Source organism: Plectropomus leopardus, chromosome 4 (genome assembly GCF_008729295.1).
Source record: "Plectropomus leopardus isolate mb chromosome 4, YSFRI_Pleo_2.0, whole genome shotgun sequence".
Classification (NCBI taxonomy): domain Eukaryota; kingdom Metazoa; phylum Chordata; class Actinopteri; order Perciformes; family Serranidae; genus Plectropomus; species Plectropomus leopardus.
The window spans coordinates 15217805-15245794 of NC_056466.1; the positions used below are offsets into that span (position 1 = coordinate 15217805).

At 37.5% G+C, this 27990-nt stretch overlaps 1 protein-coding gene across 3 annotated transcripts; it reads right to left on the bottom strand.

The window, feature by feature from the left end:
- Positions 1–932: 932 nt before the first annotated feature.
- Positions 933–27962, bottom strand: si:dkey-27h10.2 (mucin-2). 3 transcript variants are annotated; one of them, XM_042485105.1, is made up of 10 exons: positions 27808–27962; positions 27025–27246; positions 26762–26881; positions 25048–25083; positions 24817–24896; positions 21635–21731; positions 21063–21149; positions 13394–13639; positions 12803–12894; positions 933–1400 (listed from the first exon to the last, which is right to left on the bottom strand). In XM_042485105.1, exons 1-9 carry the CDS (start codon positions 27839–27841, stop codon positions 12842–12844), a joined length of 975 nt encoding a protein of 324 aa, XP_042341039.1. In that variant the 5' UTR covers positions 27842–27962; the 3' UTR covers positions 933–1400; positions 12803–12841. The 3 variants fall into 3 exon arrangements, with proteins under 3 accessions (XP_042341039.1, XP_042341037.1, XP_042341038.1); XM_042485103.1 differs by having other exon boundaries at positions 12803–12897; XM_042485104.1 differs by lacking the exon at positions 933–1400 and adding an exon at positions 11398–11546 and having other exon boundaries at positions 12803–12897.
- Between the last annotated feature and the right edge of the window lie 28 nt (positions 27963–27990).

The following is a 27990-nucleotide window of genomic DNA, read 5'->3' on the forward strand; positions in this document are numbered from 1 at the left end:
ATGTTAGCAAAAAGCTTTTTATGAAATATCTAATAAAACAGCAACACGAACAAAAAAAAACAAACATCATTTATGTCTTGGCCTGTCTACTTTTGTTTTGTTCAGCTTCTTTCACTCCTTAAATCCATCACTTTTGTGTCACTTATTAATGTGGTTGGTAAATTTTGACAATTGCTGTAATTCTGAGGCCAAAACCACTTAACATCATGCAATTAAATTCCTTCTAATATTAATAATGTCAAAAACATATTGTACAAAGGTAAAATACTTGTTTTAATACATTCAATGGACATCACATTATAGCAATTTTCCACCATTATAACTACTTCTACTGAATGGAAACAGCATGATTAAAGCAAAATGCAGCATCTACAATATAACATTGCATCCTAAACTGATACAAAGGCACTGACTCAAATCTGACAATCCTATAATGTCATGTGCGTTTTTATATTATTCTTAATATATTTCACAAGTTTGTACCAAAATTTGACAAAGAAACATAAAAAAGTCTATATTTTAAGGATATCTTCTGTTGGGGAATATGCAGTGAATCGATAAAGCCAATGCTAATATTTACACTTTGACTGCATTATAACACTATTTATCTATTTACATTATTTAATAACCTAAGATGACTTATAACTTAAAAAGCTTTCATACCGTATTGTAAAACTGTACCAGTAACACTTTACTGTAAGTCCCCCTATTTAAGCAGTTTACCCATATTCAGTTAGTTTATAACTCACTGCATTATAATTTAGTTGTATGACATTATAAGGACAATTTTAAGTGCTTATTAATGTACAGTATTTGCAAGCAATTGTTACTTCTCCTATAAATATTATTTTATATTATTACAACTGTGCTTTATTACTTAAAATCCACAGGAAGAGTTTTATTTGTTGACATTTACATTATTAAATACATTAGTAAATGCATATATTTGCTTATGACTTCATTATAGCATGTTACAAACTATTTTAATTGTTTTATTTACCATGTTTTTTTTTTCATTTTTCGGGGGCAATTTTATGCCTCATTGTTATTTTGACAAAGACGTGAAAGGGGAGAGGGAGTGGAGGTCTTGAAGCAAACCCGGACTCAGAATGTGCTTTACCCAGCGAGTTATGAGGAAACTAAATGCTAAAGTAAATAGGGAGGACTTGAAATAAGGTGTTACCATAGTACCAAAAATAATAACATTTAGTCTACAAATCAGTATGTAAAATACACAAATTCAGTTATCAGTAAAACATTTCTAAAGCTGAGCTCAGCTGACGTTTAACTTTAAAAAAAGCTGCTGTGTTACAAGAAATTTGTTTCAAACCGCGAGGTGACTACATTTAGCACGCAGTATGAACAGACGTGTCCTTTTCCACTGCGGTCGCTTCTTCAAACTGAAAGAGAGAAAAAAAAAGCACAGAACAATGAGAACAATGTATCCTGTCCCACACTCGCACGTCCTGCAATCACCTGCTTTTTCCTCCTGTAACTTCTGCTTTGGCCAAGTTTATGTGACCTTTGCCATGACTTTTGACCTCTATGGAGAAACATCTGTTTGAGGGAAAGGATAGCCGACGTAATCCTGCCCCACATCTATTGATGTGATTTATGTTTTACCGTTAAGCGGCTGCAAAAAAACAAAGTAGTCACTGAATGCTATGTGACATCAGAACAGTGAGGGTAAATCTTTGGATTTATTCAAATGTTTAAATAAATACAGTACTGTGCAAAAGTCTTAGGCCACCCTAAACTTTGTTATTTTGGCAGGGTTACAATGATCAAATATATTTATTTTCTCAATAGTCCCCTTAACGAAAATACAACAAGAGCATGCATGAAATATGTATACAGTATTAAAACTGCAAATATTTCAGAATAAAACAACTTTAATGGGCTAAAGTTTGAAGTATTTAGTGTGACCTCTCTCAACTTAGCATGTCTTGAACTCTCTTGGGTAGACAATATGAGATTAAGAATACCAATTTTCTGGTATACCAGAAGATTTTTTAAAAAATAAAACTTAGTCTGCCCAAAAGAGTTCAAGAGGTGCTACATGCAGGGAGGTCACACTTAACATTGATTCCAGTCTAAAGAAGCCATTTTGTTCTGACATTTTTGGTCTTTTAATGCATTGTGCATGTTCTCTGTATTCTTTTTTTTATTTCACAAAGAGACTGAGAAATAAAAACATATATATCCTCAGTGTAACTTTGCTAGAAGAACAGATTTATGCTGGTCAAAGACTTCTGCACATTGCTGTACATAAATACAAATTTCTATCACTTTTTACCCTTTACAGCCTTCAGCTAAAAACCACTGCCAATATTTTCCACAGGTGTAAAGGCCAACTGTTTATTACACTTTGACAATCATTCAAACAGCACAGCAGTTAATCTGAACTGCATCCAGTATAAAGGAGTTTAGTTTTGGACCTGTGAATACTGGGGCTCAGGTTGCAGGTAAGACTTCACATTGATCTTAGTCTATGCAGCTATGCTGAGTTGAGCCACAGGGAAAGATAGGGATCTGTGGAGACCAGTTAGCCACTATAGTGAAACCTGGCTGCTGAGAGATTCGACATTCCAGGGGGGATTTAGTTGTGTGGACGAAAATGCTCAACTGAATCCTAAGTAAGGATGTTCACCCTTTTCGGTCACCCGCAAGCAGAAAACTGGTACTCGGGTTAAACAATGACACTTTGTGTGAACAATTTTTGAGGTTAAGTTAGTTTGTTTGTGTGTCTTCTACCTAATTTCACATCTCATACAAGACGTTTCTAATAGCCCTTTGTGAAAGGAAAGAAATAAAGGTTAGAAATAGACTGTCAAACAATTAATTCTTGAAATCCCAATTAATTGCAGTTTCAGTAGTTAATCGTAATGAATCACATTTCAGTCAAATGTTTTCAATTCCATTATTTTGCATTTCAAAACAGCTATGAAGTCCATATTGACAAGGTAAAACAAGTCAAACCAGATTGTCATAATTAGGAATCAAATGACAGCAAAAAACTGCATGGGACTAGTATTTAGTGGGCATGTCTGTTAAGGGCAGACTCATGGGTACCCACAGAACCCATTTTCATTTACATATCTTGAGATCAGAGGACCCCTGTGAAATAGCTATGCTGTTTTTCCATTGCCAAAATATAGCCTTTATAGTGTTATTGATACCACTTGGTACCTCAGGTCTTCTAGTTTTATATGATACCAGTATCATCACTCTAGCTTTAAAACTCAGCCCAGTACAGCCTCTTAAAGACAGGAATGTTGGCCGGCGATAAATGCTAAAACAAACAAAAAAAACAAACAAACCGCTAAAAGCTCTAGTTAAAAATCAAAAGTTACTTCTTTAAATCTCCACAGCTGAAATTATATCGTGTGTCATTGAAGTGAACTTGTGCGTAATTTGTGAAGTGATGAATGTGTTTATTGCGGCTGTTACCATGAAAAGGGGCGTGCACAAAAACAGAAGTCAGAACAACTGGAGCGATAAAATGCACCGGACCAGATGGATTGATCACTCCAAGGTTAAGTGTCCTGAACTAAAATGAGGGATGTTGTATGTGGCAAAACACAATGCAAATTTATGGCTAAGCTGTAAATAATCTGCACAAAGAATTTCATGGAAATAAGTAAAAATAATGTATAAATCATTATGTTCAAGTAATGCAGCTACAAGTGAACAAATTGTGTCTGAGCTTAAGATGCTGCTCACAATACTGTTAAATGAGTTTTAACATTTTTAGCAGCTTTCATTGAGCATTGTCTGAGATTCCACCTGTGTTGTCTTTAAACTGAATGATGAGAGACAGAGACGTAATAAAGCCACAGTGTTAGTCTGACAGTTTGACACTGCCTGAGGAATGTGGAGTCGATGCCGGAGGCAATACCAGCAGGTGAATGAATGTCCGTCTGTCAGCAGGCCTCCTGATCACAGCAGCTCTACCAACTGCACAAAGCCTGGCCAGGAATGTCTGAACCAGTCTGGAGAGGACAACAGGAGAGGAAACTGTCCCTACAACCGTAGACCTCATAGGGTTTGGAGTCACAGGTCATTAAAAGAGTCAGCTGCTCTGGGATCTGGGCATGTGGCCACAGAAGTGGTGCTCTCTTTCTGCTGTGTTCATTGTTTGAGAGCAAATTTAAGCTGATAATCGATCAGTTGATAAATAAATGGCTTTTTATAATGGTTGTTCAGCGGCGTCCTCAGACTTTTATCCATGGGGCGGTCACATGGGGATACTATAAATCTTGGGGTGGCACAACAAAACCAAAAGTCATAACAGAATTTTCAACACATTTCCGAAGTCGATAAATAGCGCTGCTCTCTCAGTGTTTTCAGTGTACGAGTATGACGCCAAAAGCTACCTTCTGCGTCCACATGCAACGTGCACGGACACAACAGATGGTTACGCCGTCGGACAGAACTGGTGGTATTAACACTGCTGGTAACCAGGTGGGGACGTGGATAGGTTCCACAAACAACTGACTTTTGAGCGGGAGTTCGGAGCTCGTGCGTGTGTTTTTTTTTCTTTTTTTTCCCTAAATCTAACTGTCCATGACTTTGGTGCCTAATCCCAACCATCGTGACAGTCCGCGCTGTTGTGTAAACATAAGAACCGTGCTGCGTCATCCTAACACATTTAATGACTTCACTGTAACAACATCTGGATCATAAACAGCTGATGCAGAAGGTTATCTAAAACGTTAAACGTTGACGCAAAAGGTCCTGACGGCACCATGTGACGAGTTCGGAGTGAGAATGTGTTGCAATTTCAGTAGTTTGGTTATGCTATTGAATGAAGGCTAGTTGAAAACTATGCCCATATGTGAGTTGAATCACATACTGATTCACTTTAATATCTTATTTTGCAATAATATTACTGATTATTTGATGTGAATAAACTAATATCAGCACGGTTAACACTAAGTTCCACAAAAAACGTTTTTAACGTGTTATGGATCTATTTATGTTTTGCATTCACTGTTCAAACAGGCTGTTTATCATTTTCCTTTAAAAGTAAAATATATGGCTTTAATTTTAAGGAGTACACTGATTGTAACAGATGAAACATTAACCAGAAACCCTCTAAAACTTAGGGGAGACTTGTGGGTGCCCACAGACCCCATTTTCATTGAGATATCTTGAGGTGAGAGATCAAAAGACCTCTTTAAAGTCATGGTTTCCCTCACCAAAATTTAGCCAAAATTTGGAGTGTTATGTAGTCCCCCTTCACAACAAGCTATGCTGACATGTTTTTGCATTACTCATAGATTTGATCTTGGACTCTGCCTGGGTACATGCAGGATTTTGTTGTCTGCTCTTATGTTTTTATTCTTCCAATGTCTGTAAAGCACTTTGCTTATGTTTTTTTTTTTTTTTTAAATGTGCTACAGAAAAAAGTTGACTTGATTTGTTTACCATCAGATTTATAACAGATATCAAAATCTGTGATCAGTGAATTTTTTAATGACTTGATGGTTGCAGATTTTTCTTAACATTGTCATTTTGAGAATTCTGGTATTTAGTCAAAAATACTGCTGTCCCACCCACTAGTTTGGTTATTTATTAATTATGACTAATATATAATTTCCAAACTAGAGATGCTTATCATTACTTTGGCATCAACTGGACAGCTGTTTTCACCTTACAGAAGTTGCATGTTGCAAAAAACAAACAAAGCCTTAGTCACCGGGCAGAGCAGAGGCAACATGGTCAATACATCACAAAATGTCAAGAGTGCAATTGTTCACAAGTAACCCAGCGTGACTCCACATCGTGTGACTGGAGTGCTGCCTCTAATTTAGTATTCTCTACAAATTGTTTTCACTTTGTAAACCACACCTCCCTCCTTTTCTTCTTTGAGCAGCATAGTGTAAAGAAGTGAAACATGCGCTACTAAATAAAGCCCTATAAATGTTTAGCGGGCCACCTGTCAAAGTATGGACTGGAGTACAAAGGAAGAATCTAGAAAATGTAACACTCTAGTTGTAAAATGTCTGTAGTGTAAATAGGGAAAGTCAAGGCCTAGCATAGTTTGACATCTCTTAAAATAAATGGATGTGGGTCAGGGAAAGTAGAAGTAATATTTTAAGTGACAACTCACTTTTACCTTGCTTCTAAACTCCTAATTTGTGCATTTCCTGCAGCAGGGTAAAAATCAACTTGAATTCAGCATCTTAAAATCGCATGCTTCAATATAAAGTAATAAAAATCGGGTTAACAATGAAGCAAAAAAAATTTAAAAATCACTACTTCAAGATGACATTTAGGGCAACCAGTAAGAAATTTTTCATGTCTTCCTCTATGTTTGCCATCAATATTTTTTTTTGTCATGTGCAGCGCCCTTTGTTGAAATGTATCCTGGTTTGCGCCACACATCACAGCAGCCGCTGCACATCCAATTCTGCAGGGACTTGCTCAATGACGGGCAAAGAATGTGGGCCAGTTTGACTCTGACATTGAGGCCACATTATTCTTTTGCAGTCACTGTGTACCCTTTAATTAGGATTGTCTGACCTATGACCTTTGAAAAGGACTTTAACCCAGAAGCCTCTGCAGGTCAAGGAAGCGAGGCAGGAAGAGGACACACCCTTCGGTGATCTTTTGATGAAGGGGCATGAGACAGGAAGCTAACCAGTGAAGGCTAACATACAGTAAGCACACAGACACAAAAGAAGGTGGTCAATGTAATGACATCACGCTGCATCTGGTTTCAGTTTGAAGACGATCAGATTGACCTCATTTGTCATTGTCTGAGACTATTTTTTACAAAAGCACACCATGACCTCATAAGGAGCTCAATTTCAAAACAAACTCAGCTAAACTGTTTGGAAAACAACAGCTTGCCTACTTGGTCGTTTTTTTGGGGTGCACAGTTTCTAGAGTGTAAAAGGGAAAGGCATCTCCAGAAGTCAAAGGCTAAACACCTCTGACAGATTTATTCTCTTTACATGTTGTCAAATAGCAGTCACTTGCATGCCTGGAATGACTAGTAAATATTTTGTACTTATACGCTGGAGCTTTAAAAAGTGAACTGAACCCACTGTTCTTGACCCTTGTCACAGGTCACACTGCCAACAGCTCTGTTTCTGCCAAAGATTTTCAGAGATTCAGCTCTAAGTACAGCCTAACTTCCTTTAAATCCCCTAAAAACTTGGTTCAAAATCAGATTTTCACATGATAATACCAGCAAAAAGAGTTCAAAATCACAATGATATCAGTAGAAACTTTGAAAAACAAAATGGTGTCAGTAAAAATGTATCTTTAACTTTGTTTATTATGTATTTTGTCTCTTTTTTTGGCAAACAAATTACACTCAATATAAGCGTGTGTGATGCTGAAGGGAGAGTCGGTGACCATAACTATACAAAACTGTATGAAAAGAGCAATAACACATGGTCACATGGACTCAATACCTGTCTACTGCGACACCCCTATTACATATATGAAGCATCTGTCTCTGCTGCATTAAATATCTATGACTAATCAAGCAACAATCAAAGCAAAATTCAGAAAAAATAATAATTTCACAGTGTTTGTCCCCTGCCAGTCTCTGTGCTAAGCTAAGGTAACTGGCGGCCAGCTTCAGCTTCATATTTCACGCACAAATAGGTAACTGAGAGTAATATTCATCCTATCTCTCAGCAAGAAAGTATTTCAGCATTAAGTATTACTTCAATGCATAATAAATCTACACATACACAAACTGTAAATGACCAAGAACAAGGTAACTTACACATGTGTCATGCACACATACACACATGCAACATGTAAAATAATTGCAAAACTTATTAAAAAACTTAAAACTTAACTTATTATTATATTATTTTTATTAATATGTTACATGCATGAGAATGTCACTATTAATCATGTAGTCAATTTAACAAAATTGTAGTAATAATATGTTAAAAGCCAAACCAGGGACAGGGGTCGCCAATAAGCCTCTGCTAGAAATCCTACATGCAATAAATCTGTAAACTCTTAAATAAATAAATCTTTCAGTAGAAGCTAGCCCACAGAAATGCTTTTCCCCCTGTAACTGTGAGTTGTAAGACTGGAATGGCTGATTTGTGCACACTTTGTAGTCTGGTCGAGCCCTGTATATTATCTCTAAAAGCTTTGTAGGTTGACAATGATAAACCAAAACAAAGCAAATGCATGTTATTATGAATGACTGCTGTTGTGTGTTTGCCAAGATGATGGTGTTTCTGAGTATCACTGTATATCCCAAAACACTGACAAGAACGAGCCAAACGTCTACATGGTGGCGCTTTTATTTGTGAAACTAGTGATTTTCTGAATATCGAACATTCCTTTTGAATATAACATATCAGGTCTTTTTTCAACCAGATTATTGTTTAAGAAAACTTATCCACCGTTCTGTTTCCAGTCCCTTTCTCCCCTCATGCTGAATGACACTGACTTATCGTTGAGTAATTTTAATCCTGCCGTGACACTATGCTATCCAGGTGCTATCACCACTGACATAAAGTAACAAGTGCCATCAGAGAGCCCCTCTGCGCTTCAGTCTGCAAGTACATGTCTCCATGTCATCACTATTCAGCGTGCTTTACCTTGCAGGTAAAAAAAAAAAAGATATTTTGACACTAAGCACTTTGCATTTGTGGTTTTGTGATGACACACTCAGTCATCAGCCTCAAAATTGTATGTACAGCATACAACCTAGACGTAGCCCTTTAATAGCTATCTTCACAACAAAGTTTTCAATTTCTTGACCAAAACTTGTTGTTTTGTGGTAGGAAGTCAGGGGAGGAAGGGGCAGAACCAGCCTCCACCAGCTGTTCTCTTTATTCTGAGTTTTCCGACAGTCCCTCCCTCCTGTAAAGCTGCCCAGGTGTAATGGCCGACCTGCCAGTCTGAACCACATCAAACCTCATAAGCAGGAAGCTTCTCCTTCACTGTTATTACCCAGATAAAGATCCTGCGTTCATCACATGCACCATTGTCATCTTGCACACCATAAATCTGTGTTTACACCTGCAACATCAGCAGAGGAAATTATGACTTTTGCTATTACGGGGAGAAGCAGACAAATAGCTTAAAAATAAAATGAGTCATCCCATAGTTTAAATCTTCAATCTTTTTTTTTTTTAATCCTGAGCACTGAAAGGACATACAATAAATGGACTCATTTATAATCCTACAGCCACACCCAAAGGCACATGACTGGCAAAATAAAAAAATAATCATCAGTTCCAGGTTCTTCACCCACCGCAACTCCATGACCTGTCTCTGAACCAGCACGTGTATAACTTTCCATACAGAGCCTCTGCAAATAAAACAAGCTGCTTCCAGCTAACTACTAACCTTATTTGTCTCACACAGTAAAGTCTCACTCTGTCACTCTCTTTTATTTGCCTCCTTCTGGCTGCGAAGCACTCATCCCAGGCGGTACAGACAGTTTCCTCCAACATTGGCCATTAAACATGAAAGCTGAGCTCTGACTGGAAAATAACAAGTCCCAGGTCTAATTATGCAGGTTTAGTTTACGACCTGTCGGCTCATATCCATTATCCACAACTGCAGAACAGTTTCAACTTCTGTTTCCAGCTTGCTCATCACTTCCCAGACCAGGTGGGCGAATGAGTGAAGAGTTCACTTTTTTCTTTTCTCCTCTCTTTTTCAAATTTACACTTTTACAACACATGCTCATTGTGTTATTTTGAAGGGCAGACTTTTACTGAGAGCTGCACAATTGCTCACATTTTCTCACAGTCGGCCAAGGACGTGTTGTTTATGAGAGGCATTTTCTTTTATGCTGAGTTTAAAAATTACCTCTAGAATACAGACAAATCAACCACAATCTGAAATTCATCTACAAAAACATATTTTCATCTTTTTGGACATGAAAGATGTCCGTTAAGTTTTCTCAATAAACCTTAAACTAAATGTACATTTTTTACACACGACAATTACCTCTGATGAGGTTTTAAAGCCACATTTGTATAAATTTGACAGTCGTTCGCATGGAAAAGTTTTTCATCTTTAACTCTGAGAATACAATGAGTGATGGAACAAACAAATAAAACCGTATCAATAGCATGTTTGGCAGCTTTGACTATAATGTTACAAGCTGTCAGGTACTGGTAGTTCACTCTATATACCGGTATGTTATAATTAACTGAATCCAAAAGCTCTCAGCAGCTTTGGGCCAGCTTAAAACATCATGGTAATTGTTTAAATATTTTCTGCAAGTGGAAGAGTCTTTGTCAAAGGAAAGGTGACTTCTGCTTTTTCTCACAACTTTTGTTAGTGTGACACCATCAAAAAGAAAACCAGCTATAAAAGAAAAGTAACGAGTAGCTTGCACTGGCGATTCTAGATTGTGGGAGGCCCCAGCTGACGAAGCAGAACGAGCCCATAAGTCAATATTAGTGGCTATATGGAGCTCCTTTTGCCAATTTTTTGGTTTAACTCTCCTGATGGTGCACCTCTGGTGAGTTGAGGCAAGCCTGTCTCATATAAATGATGTTTTTATGTCATAGGAGTCCTTTTTCCCCCATTAGGTTGGGTTGAAAAAGTGTAATGCAGCCTCAATTATGTTCACTATTGCTTGTTTTTTTTGAGTGACTGAAGTTCTACATTTTTGTACTGCACAGTAGTCAAAGGAAGGTGATAGGGGAAGTGGTGGGTGTACAAACTGAGGTCACTTCCTTCTGAGTGTTGAGGTTTAGACAGCTTGCGTTAACGATCTAGGACTTTTTTTCATACACACAATAGATTTCCTGTAATTCTTTCAATTTTAGTCACAATTTAAAAAAAATCATGATAGTGAGCTCTTTTTCTTTTCCAAGACAATCTATCCAACCTACAGGAGTAACTTATAAAGACACGGCTTACACAGTATCTTTACTACACAGGCGTGCCTTGGGATGATCACATTAAAAAGCCACTCTAAAATGTGCAGTTTGATCACACAACACAATGACACAGATGTTTTGAGAGAGTGTGCCATTGGCATGTTGACTGTAGGAACGTCCACCAGAGCTGTTGTACGTCAACTGAATGTCCATTTCTCTACCATAAACGGTCTCTAATGTTGTTCCTGCGAATTCGGCAATACGACCAATATCTGTGGCATTGTATTGTGTGATTAAACTGCACATGTTAGAGTGTTTTTTTATTGTGACCGTCCCACCTGTGCAGCACTGATGCTGTTTAATCAGCATCTTAATATGCCACACCAGTCAGGAGGACAGCTTATCTTAGAAAAGGAAGTGCTCTTTGACATGGACTTTGACAAATCTGGAACCAAAATTTCAGAGAAATATATCTATTGACTGCATAGAAAGTGTTGAAGCTTTAAATTAAACCTGTAAAATGGGAGCCAAAACAACAGTGTTGCATTCACTTCTAGTTCAGTGTAAAATGAAGTAGATAGTAGGCCTTTTTTCACAAAGGGGCATGTTGACATTAACACTGTAGTCACAGAGCAGGTGCAAATAATCAAATGAATGAGTTTCAGGGTCGTGGTATTGTGCATGGTGGCTCACTGTCACGGCTTACAGGCACACCTAAATAGAACAGAGTCATCGTTAATGTCATTTGTAACACCTGTGCTTGTCCTACTATGACAAGCCAAAATATCTGCTGTGGAAAAGGTGTATTTTTGACACTTATTCCTGTGACTTGTATGTCAGCTGAAGATCGATAATATATATTTATATCTCATTAGATGTTACCCTTTTAGTTATCTAGAGGGCCCACTCTTTATGTGTATTTTGCGGACTGAGTGCCTTCACTGAAGATGTTTGGGATTTCTGAAGCTGGTGCTTTTGTGAGAGCGGAGATGATCCGTGACGGCTAACACGGAGCATCTGAGCGGTTAGCCCCTCTGATCTGAGCTTATCATCAGCCGTTAAGAGCGGTGTGAATTCCTCAGGCCTAGGGCTTCGGCCCCAAGTGTTTCTGAGCAGATAGGAAGAGAGAGGGAGTGCAGGTGCAGATGTGAGCCTTACATCCTGCAGTACATGATGATTAAACGGCGAGAGGGCCCACGTTGGTACTTGTGTAAGAGGAATCTCATCAGTGTAAGACAGAGCAGGAGGAAAGGTTTACAGACTGACTTTGGTGGAAAACAAAGTAAATGCCTGCTTTTTCATAATTATTCAAATATGTTGAGCTAAAGATCAATGTGAAGATTCATTTTCTACCCTGGAAATAGTCATTTAAATTCAAAAACTCTGAAATCAAGATCCACTTATGACCTATGATCATCAGTGGATTGAGTTTGCTCAGTTGTCAACACGTGTCATCACCTAAAAGTGGATCTTTGGTCATGTCATAATGATGATGGAGCCTGTAAGATGCAATTAATAGCTAGGGGGAAAAAAGCTAATAAGGAGACCTTGTGATCATTATTTTGCTGACAGTCCTTTAGTTACTTAAGTCACAAAACTCTATTGAAAATAATCTATCAAAAGTAAAGTAATAGCAGTTGAATGATGTACTGTATGTTGTGACCCTTTCAACCGGCAGAGAGGCTCCGTTCTGGGTGCAGCTTCTAGTGTGTATTTATAAACTGCTGGATGTCAGACTGTCAACGTGATTTACAATTTTGGGGACAAGCACACTTTATAATTTTAGATTTAATGGTTGAGACTTCTCTATTTTTAATATCTTAATTCAGGATGGAAAGCTGTAACACAGCACTCCCAGCGGTCATATGTGAGGCCTGTGGACCTGCAGTTCAGGGTGGGGGTTTTCCCTTTAATAACACCTGAGCTGGCTGAGCAGCGAAGCAGCTGCAGCAGAGTGTCTGTGGTCTTACCAAGTTCCTGAAGAGAACCGCACAGGGACAGACAGTGTCTCACACCGGACAATCAAGAGGAACATCCCAGAACGTGGTGCTTCTCTTCAAATCTGCTTAAAATTAGAAAGAAGATAACAGAGGCTGGTACTGTACCACTAGGAAGAGATCATTTTAAGGCCAATATAGAAAAAAAAACCCAATAACGAATAACTCCAATATGTGTGTCAGCAACATATGGAGAGGTCCAGTTTTTTCTTCTTTAGATGTTGCTCAGAGAAGTGAATTTACATGCAAACCAAAGAGAGTATACACAGTATACAAGGAAATGAACAGGGTGAATGACAGCATAGTTGTAAGTTCTCGTTTTTGTCACCAAAATAACGGAAAATGTGTTGAAATGAATCATGTTGCAGTTAGTTGGAAACAAGATATGAGCACAGAAAAGAAGCTGTCACTGTCGCTGTTATGCCAACGTGCACATCTACATTAAATACAACAAACTATCCAGTCATAGCCGCTTCTTTCAGTCCTAAGTGACTGAAGACATTCTGTATTATCAGTAGCTGAATGTACGGACAAGTATGACAATGACAACCTTTTAACACCAACCTCTCTTCTGACCGACGTCAGCATTGTTGCTGTTGTTCTCATTCGACTCCTTCAGCGATTCCACTGAGGTCTTGTTGGAGACAACGCTTTCGTCATCAGTTTTCTCCTCCACACTCGGTTCCACAGGTGCAGCAGGAGGACTCGGCTCAACGACGGCCTCTTTGGGTTTGTCCTCAGGGCTGACAGGGGACGACGCCGGAGCTGCAGACTCAGCACTGGGATCAACAGCAGATTTATCTGTCTCAGCTGTAAGGGACAACAAAAGCACATTACTTTTTAGGTGTTTTTTCAGAATAGTAATTCAGTTTTTCTTACTCTTAATCTAGTCATGTGACACATAGAAGTGAAAACAATATGGATGAATAAAAACAACATACTGGTTGAGTCATTATGGAATATACTGGAAAACAACATTTATGTCATGCCATTTTAATAGGAAGTTAGACTGTTGCAATACATTTATTGCAAAACATTGTTAAGACATTTGCACTTCTATGACACTGCAGATTTGATATTTAGTTCACTGCATTCTGTTCAGTGGTGGAAAAAGTAATCAGATCTTTTACTAAAGTCGAAATACGCAGTAATACCACAGTGTATAAATACTCTGTTATATACAATGAAAACTAAACTAAAAATTAAAACTAGGTTTAAAAAACCATTTAAATAGTGAAATAAAATGTAAAACTAGATTTTAGAATAAAGATGAAAGGCTTAGTGATATGATTTTGTGTACTCACAAAACTAAATTAAATAAAATTTTAAAAAATACAGGAAATGTTTTAGTTTAGTCAACACAACTGTAAAACAATTGCCTAAACCAAGTGTTGTTTTTGTATTGTAATACATAGTCTGAGCTTTTAAAGTCTTGCCTCTGACAATTATCTCCTGTATAATTAGTTTAAAAAAAACTAACTAACTAATATTGTAAATAATAAAAACAAAAACAAAACAAGATGTTTTTAAACGATAAAAAGTTAATGAGCAATGAGTAAACAGAAAATAAAAACAAATTAAAAAATGCATAATTATAATAACTCTGTCCTGCTTTTAAACTCTTACTTTAATACAAGTACAAGTATTGGCATCAAAATATGCTTCCATACAGTTCCAAAAGCGAAAGTACTTGCATGCAAAATGGCCCATTTCAGAATATTATATGTTATACTACTGGATGTTGCAGCTGATAGAGGTGAAGCAAATTTTTATGACTATAAACTGATGGGTAGTTTAATCTATAATGACACATCATAATTTGTTAGTTGTAATTATATTCTATATTGGCAATTTAAATCTACAAAGTAACTTAGGTTATCAAATAAACTTAGTGGCTTTAAAATTACTGTACCTCAAAACTGCACTTGAGTATTGTACATGAGTAAATGTACTCAGTTACATTCCACTGCTGGTTCTGATTTTAGCACCCACATAATAACAGTATTTCAACTCAACAGCCTGAAGTGGTTTTGCCCTCTCTGACAGTCTGGGGGGGATTTCTCTCGGGCAAAGGCATTTCAGGAGGCCACCATGTTGGTAATGAGGCGGCTGATTACTGACCAGTTCCTAATGAGCCACAGCCATGCAGCTGTTGGAGGCTGTGGGAAAGTAGGGCGGCCCCATCATTATCTGACCCCGGGTTAGGTGGAGGGAAAGCAGAGGATGAAGGGGAGAGGAAGGTGACCGCTGCTCTGGACATAATTCTGCCATGAGTAAGATGAATCCTCAGGCATCATTCCAACCTTCAGAGACTCTTTGTGTCCGTCTGGTTTATGGTGGGTGACAAGACGCTTTATCACAGGTGGACCCCTGACCTGAGTGTCAGCTTTACTTTCGCCCTTAGTATACTCAGACTTGGCATTTGATCTGTAGTTGGTACTTCTTGTGAAAGAAATTCTGAGTTAAAATGCAATTTTTAAACAAATAGTCTGATATAGTCTCATGTTCGTGCCAAGTGGTACCCTCTGGAGCTGAAATATCAAGCCAATGTTTAAGTGCAAAAAACTACAGATCCATTAATGGCCACTTGAGGCTGACTCCAAGAGGGAGTCGATCTCTATAAATGCCAATGTTAAAATTTCCAAATTTACAGCAGAAAAATAAAAATGTTTACAGCCTGGTACAAAAAATGTTTTTTAAACTCTTTAGCCAATTTCAACACTGTACAAGGGGCGATTTTTTACTCACCAGTTAATATTTCATAAAGGCTTAAAACTATGCATATTTAAGGGCAGTCTTCTTTGAGTGTCAGGCTGTCTGAGAAGCGTCGCTGAAGTCTACGATTCAGATCCACCCCTCACTCCTCCATGGCTCCAACCTCTTGTCCAAATATGGTCAAGTCTGCCTTCAAAACACCAAGCTGGCTAAGGCCAAAATGACGAACTTGAGGCCAAATATTGACAAACCAATGTGCGACGTCACTACAGACGTAGCTACAGGCATTATTTATACAGTCCGTGGTGGATGTGTTGTGTACTGAGATAAAGCCAGGGGGCAGTTGACTTACTACATTGGCGCTGATGCAGAGATACCTAATGCTGACTACTGTATTTTCAAAATTAAAAGCCAGAACTCCACTAATATTGGAGACATGCAAGCCACTGCACTGTCAAGATCACAGTCAGGCAAATATTTCATTTCAAAATTAACTTCTTAAGTTAAGAAAATCACAGGATTTTGTCAACAGAAGGCCTTTGTTTGATGACCTCCAGTAACAGTTTCTAGGTCTCCCTCATTTTCTCCTCCCTTGTAGGTTCCATGTTGGAGCCTGTATGATTATATTGCTTTTTGGTGAGGATGTGTCGGATCTCACCCTTATTTCTTTCCCTTATGTATATCTCTTATCGCTTGTTTTTTTTTTCCCTCTCGGATCTTCATTTCTGATGCTTGAACGATGTATCTTTGAGATGGTTCTTAGACACTTGTTGACAAAGGTCTGGACTTTGTTGGTGGACTCAATCATAGAGCAGCTCTGATTTAAAATTGGCACTGAATTTCCGGCATCTGGTGTTTTGGCATATCACTTGAATTCCAAGCGGACCTCAGTGTAACAAAAGCTGTTCTAGCCTTCCCAATTCTGGCTTGAATGTCTGCTTCTGTCTATCACATTACCATGACTATTACCACAATTATTGTTTCTTCCATCTCTGGTGTTGGTTTTTAAGCATTACTTTGATTGACTATTTATTCATACATTTTAGTCCGTTTTACTGTTTTACTAGATGGTATATAGCTTATTTTTAAATTTTTTGATCTACTATTATTTGTTCTACTATGCCTATATCAGCTATTAAGAGTATTTTATTTATTTTACCTTTTTTAATATTATATTATCTATTTATTATCTTCTAGCTATAGGTTTTATCCTGCCTTTGGTTGTTGGTAGCATTTCCTCAATTACTGTTTTTAATGAGAACTCTTATTTTATTGTTTTAATTAATTACAAAGTCTTGCTTTCTAACCATGTGCCTGTGCACTTGTGCGTGTGTGTGCGGGTGTGTGTGAAGGGGGGGGGCTACTAGCACCTCTGAAGCTTACTAACTAACACATGAGGAACAACAGTTGGGCACACTGACTATCCATGGTCTTATAGAAAAGATAAGATTTGTTGTTTCCATTAGGAATATTTAGTCTTGGGTATTTCAGAGAAAACAGGCAAAATAACAGCACACAGACTCTTCACTATCATGCACAACATATCTGTACACAAACCCTACAACTACAGTTAACAATCAGTAAAACACACAGATCCATACATACCAGAACATACACACACACCCTGTGTCTCAGTTTGACTGATAGCGGAAAGCAGGAAAATTTACACCTGTTCAACTTACAGTTTGGTAACCTGTGCCCTCTGCCCAAAGGCATCAGCTCATGCACTTTGTGAGGGATGTGGTTTGGGGTCACAGGTGATTTTAAGGCCCTGATGACTCACTTTTCTCGCAAATATCTCCTGGAGAGAAGATGGGGGCGGCATGCCAATCAATCTTCTCCAGCCCTTCTGATCAGGTTATGATTTGTGATTTAGGTTTGATGAACAGGTTTCCAAAGTATGTTGTGATGCCTTAACGCAGAACAGATACAGTGGCTGCCTTGTAGAACAATAACTTAATGCTTTTATCCACTCCATGAACCCTGAGTGCTCACAGAAAATGCAGATACTGACTGATTCTTGGACAAACATACTCTGGATAAGTAGATTGTAACTAAGAATCAAGTTGAATCTGGGTAACTGTATTCTGTTACCTGCTTAACTCTCTGTTGATTCTAAGTGGTGTTGGTGATTTCATTACTAATGATGCCAATGCTATGGGTCTTTAATCAACATTTTCCTGTCTTGTTGTCATTGTAAACTCAAGAAATAGTAACACCATGAAATGCTCTGTAAAATCTCAAAAATGTATTGATTGCCTTGAAATTTGGTACAGATGTCTCTGGTGCCCACAGAATCTATTCTCATAACTTTGGTGATTCCAGTTCTCATCTAACGCCATCATTGGGTCAAAATTTCTATTTGCCCAATTTTTGTATTTGGTGTATAAATTAATGACATTCCCATCAGAAAACACCTTAATGGATATCCCGTACATTTTGCAGTTTGTCAGTGTGACAGTTTTCTTAGGATCTTTGTGTTGTTTATGTGCCAGCATCTTGGCCATATATATATTGAAAATGTATTCTGATCTCAAGATAAACCGTTTGCCTGAGAAAGAATCAAAGGAAGAATCATTTGTACTAAACCAACCGAAAGTGGCACGTCAGACTGCCAGTGAAGAACTTTCCCCTGCGCTCAATGCTTGGAAAAGTTGAGTAATTATTGATATGTTTTGCGTCATTTGTCACTTGTGACACTGTTATGTTTCAGTTCAAATGAAGACCCAAATGTAAATCAGTAGGCATGTGGGTTGTTAAAACAAAAGGAAAGCTTTAATGTAACATGTAAAACCCCCCAAAACAGGCAGGTATAACTCAAAAGAGTACAAAAGAAAGAAGAAACAAAATAAACTGAAAACAAACTAGGATTTGAAGATAAACACAGGGATAATCCAACCGGGAACACAGGAGACCAACAGCAGGCAAGGAAAACAGAGCAGGGAATTACACGATGGACTGACAAGGAAAACACAAAGGTATGTATACACTGAGAACTAATCACAAGAACAAGACACAGCTGGGGTAGGTGGGCACATAAGGCTGAAAACGAGGGTATGAACGAGGGACAGGTGACAGCAAGACTTAGGGACACTTGGAACTAATCAGGGTGGGACAGACAATCACAAAGGTGGGAAAAAACACACACAAAGACAGAAGTAAAATGAAATGACACACGAGGAGCTTGACTATCAAAGTGTATCAGGATATGAACTACAAAAAAAACCCCCTAGGATCAGGACAGACACGTTATACAGAGTGCAGCTTGCAAAGTTTCCAGGTGCCACTTGTGCAATTTTCCATCAATCTTTACCAGTTGCTTGGTGTTGCTTTAATTTTGTTTGTCATCGTGCAATGATGTGACGATGGTTTCCTGTAACACTTATCACAGTTACCTTATTTGCATTGTGTGGTTTAAAGATAGTTCTTATCACTAAAGGACACAATTCACAAAAATTCAAATGGCCTTCATCTCAGATCCAAAAACAACTTACAACAATATGATATTTATAAATTTTAAAAAAGCTGCTCATTAGCCTACAGTCACATTAATTATTTACAGGGCCTGTGAGAAGAGGGTGATGGCGTGAGTGTTTCTAAGAGACCTGTGGTTATTTTCAGTCTTATCTCACACACATAGAGTCGTATCTCTATTACGTGCTGTTTCTTGTTACTTCCTTTCTCTTTTTATATTTATTATTATTATTATCATCATTATCATATTTTAAATGTATTTGTTTATTCAAGATTTTTTTTCAACTATTTTATTGTCTTATCACTGTATTCATTATTAGAATATATGTAGAATCATATATTACTCTCCTTGTTATTATTTATGTAACGTATTTTACTCTAATTTTTATTCTAAATTAATTTATACCCTTCTTCTCTTTGGTCTTCATCAGTTCTGGACATGAATGCACTTAAACACATGCACACAAGTGCTGTTAATAACCACCCACAGTGCAGTAAAAGTTTACATATCTACTATAACAACAAGAATATTATTCTACATGATTATCTTTTGCTTGTTTTGTTTTTTCTCATTTTAGCTTGTTTTGTTCCCTTTTCCATCTTGCCATATGCATGTAATGTCTGTCGCTACCTTGATTTTTTTTTGCTTTGTTTTTGTACTGCAACTTGCACTCATGAATTAAAAAAATATTATGTGGGTAGAATTTTCCAGGCTTTTGGCTGATATCTTTAGAGTTTACTTCGCTACTTGAAACACTTGAGACAAAACAAGTGAGTCTGAGTGCACTGGACACACAGTCATCATCATCAGCTGAATCAAGTTCTTCATTTTGCCTTAAGGTTGTGTCACAACAGCAGTAACAAACCTGGGTGCATGATAAGAAATGTGGCCGCCTTCCTGCTCTGATTGCTCTCAACTTTACTTTTTTTCTTTCTCTTGAGAGGAAGAGAGCCATTTGAAATGTAGCTGCCTTTCAAAGCGGCCATCAGCACTGTCCATGTAAACAAAGTGTGGCCCAAGGCAGAGATGCAGGCCCAGACACGAGATGTACGTTTTACGTTTCTAATCCAGCCTGGGAAGACGTCTTTGAGTAAGACAAAAGTAGTTCAATCATTGTCCGACAAACGAAAATGTCAAAACAATAAAACAAGAACAGTTGCAGAACAACACAAATGATAAAGGAAGTAATCTGCTGGAATTCAGAAATATTTTGGTTTGGTTATCTAATATCTGATAATTTTTTTTTTAACTTTTTTTTTTTTAAATGCAGCAGATAAAGATAAAGGCTTTTATATATTTTGATCAGAATTATACAGAACTCTAATTCTGTAAGACAAAATGACCAAATTCTTCACAACCCCTGCAGCAAACTCAAGAGCTCATCTGCAGCAAACTGAACAAGCTCGTAAACTGTTAACTTGACTTCCATTTCCATCAAGTGGTAAAGATGAGTACTGCAGGCCGCATTTTCAGCCCGTCTCTCCTCTCAAAGTAAGGAAGTGGTGTACATCGGTTGTGCACACACCTTCCGTCAAAGGCATTTCAAAATTTTCCATTAAGTCCCTCACTGATCTGAAATCATTTGCACAATTTGTTTTTCATACTCAGAGTGAGTGAGTCAGACCGCTGGGCAGAATTTCAGGTTCCCTTCCTATAAAATTCACACGAACTGTTGCCAAAATTACTTCATAAACATTTTGTTGTTTGATGGCATTGCCTGACAACCTATTTTGTTTCATATTTGTATTAGGCTGAGAAATCAATGCCTGTAATGGAGCAAAACACATTTCTTAACACAGGTTTAAATATTTGATTAGCCTCTAGGACATTCACATTATCAAACAATATGCCGTGTTAATTTGGGTGCAGAGTGCTCACAGACTCTACTTCCTTTTACTCAGTTTAACTGATCTTATAAAAGAGGAAGGAAAATAACACATTAGCCCACAAAACACTTACGTCCTGTTCTGTTTGTTTGAGCTTGGTTAATACAAAAACACAATTAATAAAATACTGGTCAGTCAGAGGATGGTTTGTTCTTACCTTTCTGCTCTTCCTGCACTTCAGGTTTTGCCTCTGGTTCTTGCGGCTCTTTTGTTGTAGTTTCTGTACTTTCAAAGGTTTGCAGACCTGAAATAGCATCGGGATTTTTAATTCTTCTGCAACAACAGACCAGCACAATCTGTTTGCATTCATAAGATGATGATTTTCATTAATAAGACAAGATAAATCTTTATTCGTCCCACAGTTGGGATATTTGCAACATTACAGCTGCAAAGGGACAGGGCAAACAGGAAGCATCAGTAAAAACACACAAGGCAATATAATAATACCTAAATATCAGTAAAAAAGAAAAAAAACACACAGACAGAAGGAATATAATTATAAGAAAGCATTAGAAAAAACACAGCAATGTAATCAGTAAGCAGTAAAATATAATAAAATATATAATAAAAAAGACAGGCTGGGTGGCTGATTCACATTATTGAACGATGGAAGAATAGATATTGCACCTGAGTGATAATTGTAAACTGTTAAAAAAAATAAAGCAAGATGTAATAAATAGAAATGCAATATTCTCTCATTGATATATAATGTGGGTTTGTTGGACTGACCGTTCTGAGGTGTAGAATCAATGGGTAACTCTGGCTCGATAGTGCTGAGAGGGATGTTGGCATCATCTGGTCTGGAGTTGAAGTCTACGGAGTAACGCTGTAGGACAATGGGAATCAGAACACATATATATTAATGCCACACACTGGGGACTGCCTTGTTGTTCCAGTGGCCCATTGTGTTGAAGCCCCATCAGCCAAAAAAAAGTCCTATTGGACCGAAAACCTATTTCTTTGATAGCCTGTTATACCGAAAACAAATGGTCACTGCTCGCACCGAAAATACACATTCTCTGCAGTCAGACAATCCATTTGCCAAAGAAAATGTTTGCATATGATATATTACATTAGTCAATAAGTTGTAGTGAATTTTTGGTAATGTTTAGACACAAAAACCACTTGGTTGTTGTAAGGAAAAGGTCATGTTTTGGTTTAAAACACCCACATTAGGTGGCATAAACGCTGCTGTGAGGAGTCAATAAAAACATCTGGGATCAATGGCTTAACGCCACTGGGAAACTCAAACTAACTGCAGGAAGTGTGTATTTTCAGAGGAATCCCTGCAAGAAATTTTTGGTTCTAACAACGTTCGTAGAATGTTACAATGCAATATTCCTGCCTGTAATGTTTTCAGTGGCAAGATGTGTTTTAGTTTCCAGAGGGCACTTTCTAAAGGCAGTGTAATGTTCTCTAAAACATCCTAAAAATGTTTTTAGGATTTATTTATTTTAGAGTAGGCCAACATGCACAAATTATACAAATGTTTTGTGCTACTATTCTTGATGTGTTTTTTTTTAACAATGTTAGAAATTTATACAACCATATTCTAAAAACTTTTCTGTAGTAAGATTTCTTTTTGTTCCAAGAATGGTTTTCTAGAATAGGATGTTCTTTGAAGACATTATACAAAAATTTTGTGCTAACATTTCAGTAAAGTACATTTGCATTATTAGAGCATACTCAGTTGGCTTTACCACTTCTCTTTCTTTCCTTCACTATTAAATAGCTTTAACTCACATATTCAATGCAACATTTGACAAGTGTAAGGGACACACAATATTTAGTTTACATAACAAGTGTGTCATTTTAAGTAGTTAAGAATGTTGTTTTGTAAACACATAAAGCTGTTGCACAGAAACTTGCAGGTGATGTTCAAATTGTATGGACAATACATTGTGCCATACAGACTATGTGAAAAACAAACTTTGCTTCATCTTGTTAGCCATATGATATCCTGAACAGACCCACATTAAAAGTATAGTATGTCAAAAATATCCTAAACTTCAGACTATGTCTTAATTATTCAGAATTAAAAGTAAAAAAGTAAAAATAAAATAATAGAAAAATATCTGACATCTAACAAAATAACATTAGAGGATATGAATATCCCTGTGATGAAGCATTGATGGACTTAAATTGCCCTTTGTCAAATATTAAAATCTGAATAATTTATTGAATGTTTTTTTGTAAACTACAGCTATGGATTAGTACATTAGATTAGAAGTTGGTTCTACACTTATTGCACACTCTTGTTTTGTATCAATATGATCAAATACAATTCAGTTAGGGTTCATACAATACTAGTCCAAACACTCATACAAACATGCAATATTTAACGGTAGGGTAAACTCTCTTTTTTTTTTTTTACCATGTTGGCAATATGACCGCACAGATTAGCATTTCCCAGGCTAAATTCCCGAAAGCTATCTCACATTATTTATGTAAAATAAGGAAGACGGGCAAATGAAAGCAATAACTGTTATTGAATCTGCATGATTTCTCAATGTTTAAATGTAGTGCGTGGCATCATTGTCCTGTCTTACCTTTTTGTAGCACAAGCTGCGTGTGGTGTAGTCCACATGGAGAAAAAAATGAGCCTACCTCACAGCTAACAGTTTAACTTGTCATAGTGGGCACAGGTGGCACTAATGACACTAACAATGGCTCGGTCATAGCACTACAAGGATACAAGGATCCTGAAATCAAAGCAGCTACACAGAACTAAGCTGTCATTAATTAATTTAATTATGTACACCTGAGTTTTTTCTTTTGCTTAGGTCACAAAACATTTTCAGAATGTTTTCAGTGAATGTTTTCCTGTCCTAAAGAGGATAGTTGTAGACTACCCAGCTAGCAATTTGTAAAATTCTCTGACATTCCCTATAAACATAAAAACAGGAAAACAATGAAAATTGACTATTTTTTAAAATGTAAAAGTAGTCTAATTTTTAGACTACTTTTACATTTTAAAAAATAGTCTGTAATCTCAGTCCTCAACATGTTGCATGAATGTTGCATTTAAAATGTTTTTCCTTTGTTCTCATGAAACATTGGATTTATAAAAGAACATTCTACAATCTGTCACCTCTCAACACCATAAAACGTTAAAACATTACGTCTTAGTCAGCATCTAACCCTATAGGAACATTATTTGAAATGATAAACATCCTTAAAACGTTATTTGAAAATTACATTAAAATATTTCCTTTAAAATATTATTGCAACTTGTAGGTAACTTTAGACAACCTTTTTTTTTTTTTTTTTTTTAAACTTTAGCCAATGTTGTAGAGACGTTCCCTGCTAGCTTGAATGGGACATTGGGGTGAATTTCTTCGACATGGGGTTTCTGTCGAAGAAATGGGCTTTGTTCCAAACATTGGGACATTTTGCTTCCAACTTTTGGGCTTTTGTAACAATGGCATGGCACCACAAAATTAAGGGTATCGTCGTACATTTTCGGATAAACGTTTGGGAAACACGATTGTTAGCAATTTCATGAAACTTAGCATTAATACGGTAAACAGAGGGAAACAGTTAGCTTGGCTCTGTCCAAACATGAAAAACTACTAACGCCTCTAAAACTAGTAAACGTGTTTTTTTTATTGTAAAACCCTGTTTTTACAGGGTTGTGTTCCTGTAAAAATACAAGTTTTATTTCAGTTTTTGAGTGGATTAAACAAACAAAGCAGGATCTGTTAATACGCTTTAGGCTGGCTGTTTCCCACTGTTTCCACTCTTTATGCTAAGCTATGCTAACAGGCTGCCGGCTGTACCTTCGTATTTAAAAAAGAAAGAGATGAGTGTGATATCAACCGTCTCTTCAAACTCTCAGAAAGAAAGCAAATAAGCATATTTCCAAAAATGTGGAACCATTACTTTTTTGGTAATGGAAGCAAACTACTTACCCTTCCTCTCCTCCGTGAGACGTAACAGGCAACTCCAAATCCAACAGCTACGAGGATGATCACAACCAGGATGATGATGCCTGAGGGAGGTATCACAGTTTAAATTAGTATTTATGAAGATGAAGGTGTCTGCTGACATTGTGGGAAAATAAAGACATATTTCTACTGTTTATGAAAAAACTAACAGTATTGTTGATATTATGTAGTGGAGCACTTTAAAATGTAACTCACCAGTGAAGTCGCTTGCAACCCTCGGCGTAGCGTTGGCTGTAAAAAAATACAAAAAAAGGTTTACGTTTTAAAAGAGAAAAAGCTGACAAACAATGTCATTAAATATAAATGTCAAAATAAACCTGCCAATGAGTAGTCAAGTGTCACTGTCCATTCATGCAGCCTGTGTCAGCAGCAGGTCAAAATGCGTTGCTTAGGCAGTGTCCCCAGAGTCTTTAACACTGGAGGCACTGTTTAGTGTCTGTATGAGACACAATGGGCTTTCCACCAACTCCAATATAAACCAATCCCTGTGTCATTATCAGAGGGTGCTGTGGACTTAGTTTAAAAAGTGTGAAAGGGATAGGTAGGGGGGAAAACGGATGGACCCAACACCTGACTCTGACCAAGGAGACAGGTGTACCAAAGCAACAAATAACAACCACGGTTGTGACATTTTAGCCACTCAAAGATCAGTCTTTCGTCACAACACCAGCAATCTTTTTTTTTACCATAACCAAGTAATTTTGTTGCTTAATCCCCTCTTACAGCTGACCCCTTCTGCGTCAAGATATAAAGCAACAAACTGCCGGGTAGTGCCAGGGCTTCTGCCCAAACATCAAACATGACGGGTTTGGATAAGTTCACGTTGGCCATGATACAATCAGAAAGGAAAGCTGCTTCAATTAAAGCTGTAATAATTTATTTTTTGGATGCTTAGGGGCAGCAAAACAAGCTAAAAACACAAAAGCAACATATCATCCAGCCAGCCTTCTCTCACATTCCTTGGTTTAATGACGTCACACAATTGGCGGTGGTGAATGATAATGACCCCATAGTATAAAGAGTGAGAAAGTCCAAGTAGGGAGGAGATCGGGGTGGAAAATGTGTCAAACAGGACTTTCACCCAGGAAACTGCTGTTCTTGCCCCGTGAGAAACTAAGAGTGTTGACTTCTTTCAATTATTACGTACCTAAGTACTTACTGTAATATTATGTGACTTGACTTGGGTGACATCACACCGTACTTACTTTCCATATATAACAAACATAGACCAAAACACGATCTTATTAACCTAACCAAGTTGCTTTTGTGCCTAAACCAAACCATAGCGCCACCTTTAACCAGCTCCCAAGAACAGCACCAGGCTTTGAGGCCAATTGACATAGTGGCCAAACCGTGGATTACAACTTCTGGTTCTGTCAGGTGATGCCCCATTGGGCCAAAATTGACTTTTTCTTACATTGTAAGAGTGATGTCTAAATTGGTGGATTGTTTTTGAATCTCACAACCCCTGCAGGATTTGATCCATTTGGACCAATAACATTTCAAGTCTAGAAGAGCCACTTAATTAAATCATTTAATCAACATTCAAGTTATCAGAGGGCTTAACAGGAAGTTAGCCACTTGACCAATGATAATGTCTCCAGTATGTCTGCTCTGGGGGCCCAACACTGTGAAAGATCCAGGTAATTTTATACCCGCAAAGTCAAACGTTTTAGATTCACGTGCCTAGAGGCAACTTTCATAGAAATTAATGGCCCACCTTCAACAGTGTATCCAATTCTCTTTATACATTCACTCTTTATAAATACACACTTCATACATCTAAATGTACACAGAGTACGTCTGTACATTATCACTATATTTTGTATTGTAAAATTGACAAATTCTCAGACTAATCAAGGAACACCAAAGGTATAATGTGGTTTATTAGTCAACATTCTCAACTCACGTTTGTTGGTGTGCTGTGATGGTTTGGTGGTAGAGATTGTGCTTTTAGAAGTTTCCAGGGGTTTAGGTGTGGTCCTTGGGGCCATTGTGCTCTGGCTTGCATTGCTAAGACCTTCATTACCTGAATCAGAGAAGCGTGTTATTCCACAAGCAAATTATGATATACACAAAAACAAAGAAAAGGTTAAAAGATTCGTTTTGGGGGCATCCAAAACTTAGGGGTAAATGCAAATGACAATAAATAGTTTAGATTGCAGCTCTCACTGTTCTGTTTTGTTGTTGAGGGTGGGATGGTGCTGTTGCCCTCAGTGATGTTCATAGTACTGCCGACAGTGACGGCAGGCATGTTGATGGTTCTGCTGATACCGGTGGTGGTGTACAGAGGTGTTACAATGGTGGGGTTACTGCTATTCTGGCCTAGTTCAGCTGAAGTTGTGGTAATTCCTTTTTCTGTTGTATTAGCTGTGACAGAAGCCACAACCAACCCTGCAGGAAAGAAAACAGCCTTTTCAAAACTATACACACACAAAAATGAACAAAGTGTGAGAAATTAGCAACAAGTTCATATTCAGCAAACTTTACTTTGCATTGTGCTTGATCTGTATTTTTATGTTTGTTTTTTTAGCATTTGTTGGTTTTTATTTTGTTGTGTCTTTGCATAAATAATAATAAATTGATCACAAAAATTTGAAGTAACTTCTTTGCTTCTTTGTGTCAATTAACCCTGCACTGCGCCGTCAGACAAGACAAACATGCCTTGCAATAGCTCTGTTAACTGTACGCCTTAATGGGAACCAGCTATAAAAGAACTGTATGTTAAGGTGTGGCCCTGCTTGTCCTCTAACTCATACACTCTGACTTCAAATTTTTATCCATTAAGGATATTTGATCTAATAAAGCGTTTGAATATTCATTGAATTTTTACAACAAGTAATTACCTAAAGCAAGACAAAGCCAGAACATTTAAGTCACAGGGTTCCCAAAAAACAGTTTAATATTAAACCAATGACCAATATAGTAATAATACACATATTTAATAAGCCTTACCCAGGAAAAAGAAGGAAAGACCAATCAATGGCATTTTAAGTTTCTCTGGTGGCAGCAGCAGGTGGAAAAAGCTACAAAGTCTTGATATAAAGTTTGTATTATCGAGGCTCTGAGCCTGAAGGTGATGTGCTCATATGCTGCTTTTCTTCCTCTATGACTCTGAGCGTTGCACGCCTCTTAAAG

Excerpts from the sequence above, each read along its gene's own strand:
- si:dkey-27h10.2 (XM_042485103.1), bottom strand. The coding sequence starts at position 27,841 with ATGCCATTGATTGGTCTTTCCTTCTTTTTCCTGG. Across the intron at positions 25,084-26,761 it reads ATCACAGCACACCAACAAAC|CCAACGCTACGCCGAGGGTT; the intron begins GTGAGTTGAGAA and ends ATTTTTTTACAG. Across the intron at positions 24,897-25,047 it reads GGTTGCAAGCGACTTCACTG|GCATCATCATCCTGGTTGTG; the intron begins GTGAGTTACATT and ends TACCTCCCTCAG.